Raw genomic sequence first — 9,348 nt, 5'->3', positions numbered from 1 at the left:
TGGCATGTTTTTATTCATGTCACATTCTTATTTAGTGTGTTTCCCTTGGTTTTATTTTGATATGCTATTTCAATGTTCTTGACACTGTCTATTTAGGTTGTCCAGGGTCGTCGAATTGTCCTTCCAAGGGACGCCAAGCGTGCAGCGACAGTGGTCTATTGGCTCAACAGGATGTCCGTGGATGTGTACAATTGCTCCGCGGACCTCATGGACACGAAGAGCAATTTGAAGGCTGCAATGGCTGGAGCTGAAGAGCCCGACTTCAGTGTCTTGAAGTTGGTAATCACATTTCTCAACAAACAGATCTTTAAGCTTTGCCAGCAGGGTTTCAAGCTTCGAAGGTACGTCCTTAACGTTGAGAAAGGCGAGTGCATAAATGAGCCCCTCGACTGGGTCAGGCCTTCAAGATTGAGCAAGTGTTAGTTTCCAGCATAAACCCTCGCCTTGAAGATCGAACAAGTTTTAGAATGCATGAAGAAGTAAGAACCTTTGATAGCTGTGAGATTTGGTTACAGTAGTCTCTTCGCTCTTTTCCCCTGCTTTGCTGGAACAAAGTGTTTCGCATTTAATCTTCTATGTTGTACTATTGGTCTGGTCTATGGGTGTGTTTGGTAGCCCGGGGCTACTCAGATATTCTCCTCCCAACCGAGATTTTGAGGAGATCCGATGTTTGTTAGACCGGCCCGTATCATCTCCACACTGCCCAGTGCATACGGAAAAGGGCCCAGAGCCGGGACGATTTGAGCTTCGCTGCTCATCCAGGATGAGCTAATCCCGCAAAAGACTGTAGCGCTGGCCCGCTCCGCGCCCCAGAGGCCCAGACCCCCACCCGGCAGATTCATTTCCTCCCACCCCTCACGCGTCCCCTCTCTCTTCCCGTGTCCGCCACCAGCGACGCCACCTTGCGCCGCCAAGATCTCCTCGCTGTCCACCGCGGCCTCGCGCAGACGGCCTCCTCCGCCTGGAGCGCCACGGCCGCCTTCTCCTCCTCCACACCTGGATGCCTCGGCGGCCTCCTCCGCCTGGAGCGACACGGCCACCGTTGCCTGGAGCGCCACGGACACCACGCGCGTCACACCTCTGCGAGACTACCCGGCGCCGCCTCCTTGCTCCGCCACCGACGCACCCCGACTTCCGCCAGGAAGCACCGCATCCACGAGCTCCAGGAGAGCCACGCCCGCCAGGACGCACTGCTACGGCCGCCACCTATGGCCAGAGCATCTTCCTTGATGCAGTGGTTGTATGAACCAGGGACCTGATTGCTTTTTCTTTTTTCGTCTAGGGACTTTTGCGTAAAAATCTCCACTCAGCACTATCTCAGCTCATCCACACACCAAACAACATCTCAGCTGAGCATCTCTTTCCAGATACAAGCTACCAAACAAGACACAAAATCTCAACACATCATATCTAAGGTCAGCATGTATGAGGTGAGAAAGACATGTTGAGGTGGCCCGACCTACCAAACACACCCTATATGTATGTTGCTGTGTAGACTACTCTAGAAAAAGCTGAGATGATATGTGTTTGTTATAGTATATTTTTTCAGCTTCCACTTTGATCAGCACTACATATATTGCTGTGGAAACTACTCTAGAAAAAACCTTATGGAACAAATCTTAGTTGATCTGTGTCAGCTATAGTATATTTTTTCCAGCTTCCACTTTGGTCAGCACTCGATTTTGTTTTGGTAAAACTGCTTCCTGTGATCCGTTTTCAGAAACTACGAACGAGCCTTATTTTTGAAATTCCCACTATTCAGTCTCCAAAAAATATGCATAACATCACGTAGCTAGATATATTAGTAATACCCAGAAAATACTCAGCTCAGAGAGAGGATATGGAGGGACAAGTGTATGGAATATTTCACTGTCTTGAACATATCGCCGACTCTCTGGATTTACCTCAGTGGCCCTGCACATGGAGGGCAATGCAGCCTTGTGGCTGCAGCACAAGCTACAGCACCCGGTTCTCTCTTTGGGTTCTCTCATGGATGATATTGAGGCAAAATTTGGTGCCACCGATCATATGCACTTCATGAAGAAGTTGTTGGCTACAGTTGCAGATTACAAGCAAGAGTTCGACACATTGACGTATCAAGCTTGTATGCACAATCCGCACTACGATGAACCTCTGCGCTGCTAGCTGAGGTACATCAAGACATCGTGGCGCGTGTCAAGCTCTGGGCACATTGGCCAGCACAACAGGCCCCAGTTACAATACCACGCGGCAACCGAGCTGAAATCATCAAGCCTACCAAGCCTACCACTCCTGGAAGAGCTGAAATCATCAAGCGGTCAAGCCTACCACTCCTGGAAGTACTGCGAGCAGTGGGAGGACCGTCGGCTGAGAGATTATTGCCGTCAGCATGGCTTATGTTTTAAGAGCAACTCCAGCACTTGCCCTATATCGTGCGTCAGCGCTGTAAAAACCACCGTCGCGCTCCAGCAGTCGCTGAAAACAGGCGCGCTGTAATTTTTTTAGGGCGTGCCTTATTCTACCCTACCCGATTCGAGCTGACGGCCGCGCAGCGCGTCGGTTCCGCCGCCCGATTCAAGCTAGCGGACACTTCGCGCATCGGTTCCGTTGCTCGATGTCCTCCTCAATCCAAGACGCTACATGGCGCACCGAAGGTCGCCGATAAAATGGGCGCAAGGTATGTTTTCACCGCCGATGCGCCCTTTTTAAATTCTAGTTCATAGAATAGGTATTCAATTATTTTTATGTGTTTTGTAGACCAGCTTTTCGTATGGTTCATCTGATGAAGAATTTGATATCGAGGAAGAAGAGAACATCTCGATGCTATTGGCTTGGAGAGACGCGGTGGTTCAATTTATGGTAGACGGAAGTTTTGGAGGGAACAAATCGAAGGCCATAACAAGTTGATGCGGATGTATTTCAACGAAAATCCGACATTTCTTAAAAAATATTGGCGTATTCAGATGAGCATCAACTTGTTCAAGCGCATTGACGCGGATGTGACCAAGCATGATCGTTTTTTTAGCAAAGGAGGAATGCCGCCAGAGAACTTGGGCATAGAACCTACCAAAAGGTGACCACCGCCTTGCGCATGTTGGCTTACGGTATTCCGTCGGTGACATAGTCATCCCAGATGGACCTGCCGAATAAGGTACCCGAGATTACTTGGAGGCCTACGACCCAAAGCTTTCAAGGTCCAGAAGCCCAGCAAACATCAATATGGGAGATAGAGTTATATTAGGAATTGAGAGTCATGTAATTATACCGGAGAAACTCAGAGAGTCTCCCGAAATTTCTAACTTGTACGACAAGAAGATCTCTCGGCTCTCCCTCCTATATAAAGGGAAGCCGAGGGGTTGAGAATCATCGAATATATTATCCGCAAACCCTAGTTTTTTACTTAGTCGAGCACCTTTTCGGTTGAAACCTTCGAGATCTAGTTGCCCTCTACTTTCTATGAAACCCAAGTCTACAATCTGTAGGCATTGACAAGTTAATCCCTTGTCAATTGGCGCCGTCTGTGGGAATTAGAGGTGACAAGGTGGTGATCTCAATGGCATCGTCAACATCATCAACGACGAGCAACGCGATGGAGGGAGGTAAACAGATCCGACCTGATCTCGATGATTTTGTTCCTCACCCTCCCGCCCGTTTGCATGCATATGCCGATCTGGAGGAGTCAGTGGAGATGACGTTTGGGAGTTTCCACGTCCGCGTCGGGAAAGAAGGATCGCACCGTCTCGCGGCACCGATTTTTTCGGGATCGTTAATGGCCGATTCCGATTTCACGGGATCATCATCATCATCAATCGAGTCAGGAGGCGAGGAGGTTTTGCCAACAAGCTTCATCAAGCTCGCCATCGGTGGAGAACTCGCCGATATGTTCGGCGATATGTCGTTCGGGTCGTTCACGGGCTCCGATCTGAGCAACGACTCGAAAATCATCGGCAGCTTGGACTTCATCGATAGATTTACTTCTATTCGGGAGGTTTTTGCCGATCTATATGACGGTGTCACCGACCCTGAAGAGGAAAACAAAGCTACAATATATCATCAAGTCTATGCAATCGGTGAATCAAGTCGCCAAGAAGATGAAGCGTAAGAGGATTTCGATGATTTGGGCAATCCATACATCGATCCTGCTGATTTTACGCGAGGAACAGGAAATAAATACGTCGTGACTACACATCGCGAAAAAGTACAACTTCTGCAAGCAGTCTGGGACAGAGCTCAGAGAGCCATGGATGGCACGGAGTCGATGACCACTACATCCACAGCAGAAGAGCTGCAAACATATTAATATAGACTCACTCGCGCTGGACGAGAACTAGAAAAACAAAGAAGAGTACTTGACGAGAGAAGAGCTGCAACTTTTGCATCAAGTGCGCGCAGAGCCACCCTGAGTCGACAATAAGGAACCTCGGGAGATACTCTGTAATATCCCAGTATTTGGGGTTACAAAAAGAGAGGAAACATATGTGCGCATTGCATTCATGCATAGAAAATCCGGGGAATTTTCGCGCTTTTGTTTAAAACTGTCAAAGGGATCGAGTTTTCTCTTGCATCGGTGGAATTGAGTTAGTCATCGATGCGAGTGCGATAAATTTTGACATGACCTCTGCGAAGTCATGTGTTTTGGGGGGAACAATCTGAATTCAAATTATAATATGGAAGACAAAACTCAAATAAGAATTTGAATTTTAAACAATTATATAAAATACAAAGTAATAACAAATAGGAATGATAATCAAATATTACTAATAACAATTCACATAAGTATTATTACTTATTGAAATATTATAAGTTACATAAGAACTAAAATAATTTCTAAATCTAATTTAAATCTTCTCAACATTTCTTATTCTTCTTTTCCTGCAATAAGAGAAACAAAACAAAGAAAAAGGAAAATATTGGGTTATGGTTAAAATGTTGCCATCATATGAAATGAGGCATTTCAATATTTGAACTCAATTAATGGAAATTAGGAACCAGTCCTAATCCCCAAATGTGACTAGAGGGAATTATTCATCTTCGGCAACATTTGTGGTTTAGGAACTAGGTACACTACTAGGAAATAGGCAATTAGTGGCGCACCACCTTTCCCCATCAGTGGCGCACTGCTGGTGCGCCATTGTAATCACGCCACTGCTAAGTTTTAGTAGTGGCGCAGCTCTGGTGCGCCACAACTACCCTATGTAATAGTGGCGCACTACCTTGTGCACCATTGACAGGTACACTGGTGCACCACTATTACTCCAAAGGGGTGCGCCACTGTTGTTCAGCAGCAGTGCGCCACTACTTTCTGCTGTCGGTGCGCCACTGCTGCCTCCTTGGGTGCGCCACTGTTACGGCGAGCTAGTGCGCCATTGCTTCATGTTTAGGTGCGCTACTGTTGCATCTCAGACGTGCGCCACTGCTGGCAGTTTTGGTGCGCCACTGGCAGTTTCGAAGGTGATCAGAGGGTTGTGCGCCACTGGGTCCAGGCTAGTGCGCCATTGTTACTTGGTGGTCGTGCGCCACTCATGGTCCAGTAGTGCACCACTGCTAGTAGTTCGTTTTCATTTTTTGTATTTCTGGCATGTATTTGTACAAGTTGTATAGCACAGTATAACATCACAGATACAGAATATATAACACATATATACAATAGCACAGTATACCAATACATAGTCCTTCACATTAGCCTCCATGATTCACAAGATTTCAAATATTAGACAAGTGTTACAGGGTTACAAGTCACAAATGAGCTAGTGGTTACACAAGGTCGATCATCTAAACTAGCATCACATAGAAGAGAGCTAGAGTCACTACTAGCACCGTCCCGATGAAAGTGGTCTTCATCCGGTTCCTCCTCCGCTCCCTCCTCTCTCCCGCCAGATAGCGTGCGTATCTGTCTTCGGCCTCCGCTCTAGTGGTGTACCCTTTGTAGCTGTTACCGCTAAAACGGTGAACTTGTCTCCGACACTCCTCCCAGTCGTTGTAGACTCCGGGAACCTTGCCCTTGTACACGACATACCACGTCATATCTGCACATATGCACAAGCCAAAGAAACATTAATGCACACTCATAGATGTTTGCAATGAATAAGAGCAAACTCAAAAACGATCCAAGTAGTATGAACTAAAAGGTATGGCTCATACATTGTTGGTCGGAACAAATATTAACATTTAGGGAAGGCGTTAGTGAGGCCAAGTAGGATGCACAAGAGATTGATATTTGTGCCATCGCACCAGGCTCACTAGCGCCTCCCCCAAGTGTAGTGACCACAAAATTTAATCATCGGCACTAAAAATGGAAGAAAGGCCAATGCAATTAAGAAGTGCAAACTCAAAGATGTTTGCAAAGAATAAGAGAAAACTCAAAAACTATCCAAGTAGTATGAACTAAAAGGCATGCCTCATATATTGTTGGTCGAAACAAATATGAACATTCCGGGATGGCGTCAGTGAGGCCAGGTAGGATGCACAAGAGATTGATATTTGTGCCATCACACCAGGCTCACTGGCGTCACCCCGGAGTGTACAGTTGACCGAACATTCTAATTATCGACACTAAAATGGAAGAAAGGCCAATGCAATTAAGAAGTGCTAACTCAAATAAGAGACAAGTAGCTAGTATGAACTAAATGGAATGCCTCATATTTTGTTGGTCGAAACAAATATTAACATTTAGAGAAGGGGTAAGTGAAACCAAGTAGGATGCACAAGAGATTGATATTTGTGTCATCGCACCAGGTTCACGGGCCCCTCCCCCAAGTGTATAGCTGACCAACCATTCTAATCATCGGCATTCTGAAAAACCAAAGCAAATGGAATGACGAGGGCCTCATACATTGTTGGTCGAAACAAATATGAATATTCCGGGATGGCGTCAGTGAGGCCAGGTAGGATGCACAAAAGATTGATATTTGTGTCATCGCACCAGGCTCACTGGCGTCACCCCGGAGTGTACAGTTGACTGAACATTCTAATCATCAGCATTCTGAAAAACCAAAGCAAATGGAATGACGAGGGCCTCATACATTGTTGGTAGAAACAAATATGAACATTCCGGGATGGCGTCAGTGAGGCCAGGTAGGATGCACAAGAGATTGATATTTGTGCCATCACACCAGGCTCACTGGCGTCACCCCGGAGTGTACAGTTGACCGAACATTCTAATCATCGGCACTAAAATGGAAGAAAGAGCCAAGTGGTATCAACTAAATAGCATATGCAAAAGAAAAATGAAACAAACATAGCCGAACTAGTAATTAATAGCATCGATTACATATAAGTTCAACAACCATCGAAACTAATTAAACAGACATGCAAGTAAAGTGCTGGATAAAGTTTATTACAACACAAGCTCGTCTTTAGTTCACAACTACATAACTAGGCTCGCACATCAAGACTCGACTAAAGGGACGACGGAGCATGGATAAAACCGCCGCCTTTCTTCAATCACATCCATGAGCGGTAGTCGTCACCCGGCATTTGGAGCATCGTGTCTATGTCACTGTTTGACGGCTGATAGCCGGCATAGAACTCCCCCGCGCTTCTAATGACATCTTGAAAGATGATTTCACAAAACTCTACTTGGATGCGAAAGAACTCTTGCTTGATGCCGTCGTCCCGGATCCGTGACAAGCCGTTGCCCCATTCTCTGAGATGCTCAGGCAGCGTAAGCTGCTGCTGGTCCCGTATGAACGCCTCCATGTGGTGGAGGGCGTAGTAGGCATCCTTCTTACTAGAAGGCGGCTTCTTGACGCAGGGAAAATTTGTTATGTGCTTGAACACGTGCTTCCCGTACCTACGATTTGGCCTCTCCATGATGCCTTTAGCTTTGACGTAGCCATTGAGAGCATCATCAAGTACAGCCTTGACATTCGTGTAGTCCGTGCTTGACTTACTCTCTGTATCAAAGTATGTGGCCATGGAATATTTCGGGGTTATGGAGATGAGTGTGCATGTATTGTCTCTGCGTATAGAACACATAATGTTTAAGAACAGGACGATAGAAATCTAAAAAAATCACGTGTTAAGACCGGTGAGGGGATGACTTACTCGGGAAATACAGGCAGGAGGAGGTTGTACTTCTTCTGGTTCGCTAGAAAGAAGCCTTTGAGGTACTCAGACGCCACTTTCCGATCACCGGCGCTGGCCAAGTGGACGGCACGCATGTAGAAGGGGTCGGCTATCGTGATGCCCGAGGTCTTGTCTCTAATGATCCGCATCGCCTTACTGATCGAGTATAGGCGAACGAAGGTGTAGTGCCGCGGATAACTGTTCAACATGGCGAAGATGTCATCATACCGCAAGAAGATCTTCTGGGCGAATCCGCTATCGACAAAGCCATGGCCCGAGGGCACCTTGGCCACATACACCGGGTATCCATTATCTTTCTCCTTGAGACGCCGCTCCTCCATATGCCAACCACCGTCCACCAGAGATCGCATAGGACCGGGTGCGGCATCGTACAATCTTTTAATTAGCGTCGGCTCACCCGACACATGCACCCTCGACTCGATATCCTTGGGAACTGGTGGCCCGTCCTGAGCACGGATCAGTGCCGGCTGGCTGGCAGACTTGTCGTCCTTCTTCTTTCTTTTTTGTCCCTTCGGCTTCGTATTTATTGGGACTGCATTCTCCTCTTCGCAAGCCTTCTTCAGTGTGTTAGGACTGATAACACTTCTCACCTCGGCTATCGGCTGAGTCTCGGTGAAGTCGGCAGCTGGAGGCGTCTCCTGAGAACAGAATAGGCGCCTCTTGTTGCAATAGATTTTCCCCTCAGCGGCAGCTTGAGAGGGTTGGCCAATGAGATCATAGTCCATTGCAAAATTGAAGTTGCAGTCAAGGTTGGCAAACGTCCTGTCCTCGTCCGGACCATCGTGAGGATTCTGTGCCATATGCATGTGCTCGTTGGCTGATGGCGGCACCGTTGTGGTGGTCTTGCCATGGCTTGGCGCCGGCACGGCTTGGGGTGCTGTCTGTGGGGGTGGTGTCCCTCGTCCCCAAACGAATCTGGCTCTTTGGTCAAACCATGGACCAATTGAAGCATTGGTGGAGGGTAAGGACCTCATCTTCGTTGGTACCATGGGGTTGAAAGGGAGGTACCACGTCGTCGTAGCCACTAAGCACCCGAACCAGTTGAATCCTATACACGTCGGGTGCCATGGGTACACCGTGTAACTGGCGGTTGCTCGGGTGAACGATTTTGGCCTTGGCAACATCGATCAACTCGCCGTTCACAAAATGCAGGAGAGTGCATGGGACGTCGGCGGCGGCACCCTGCGGAAAACATGTAGGGCGTTAGGGATGGCTAGCTTGTCAAAGGCAAGGATATGGAAGTCATCGGAGACGAGGGTTGGTTACCATGATGGCGTCCAG

General features: G+C 47.5%; 1 protein-coding gene across 1 annotated transcript; it reads right to left on the bottom strand.

The window, feature by feature from the left end:
* Nucleotides 1-4,209: 4,209 nt before the first annotated feature.
* LOC139831455 (uncharacterized) lies at nt 4,210-8,873 on the bottom strand. Its single transcript, XM_071820734.1, has 5 exons — nt 8,658-8,873; nt 8,026-8,513; nt 7,574-7,939; nt 4,329-4,411; nt 4,210-4,244 (listed from the first exon to the last, which is right to left on the bottom strand). The coding sequence occupies exons 1-5, from the start codon at nt 8,871-8,873 to the stop codon at nt 4,210-4,212; spliced, it is 1,188 nt and encodes a 395-aa protein (XP_071676835.1).
* Between the last annotated feature and the right edge of the window lie 475 nt (nt 8,874-9,348).

This window comes from Lolium perenne, chromosome 1, assembly GCF_019359855.2.
Source record: "Lolium perenne isolate Kyuss_39 chromosome 1, Kyuss_2.0, whole genome shotgun sequence".
In the NCBI taxonomy this organism is placed as follows: Eukaryota; Viridiplantae; Streptophyta; class Magnoliopsida; order Poales; family Poaceae; genus Lolium; species Lolium perenne.
The sequence above is the reverse complement of the archived record's forward strand: the minus strand, read 5'-3'. Positions and strand labels throughout refer to the sequence as shown.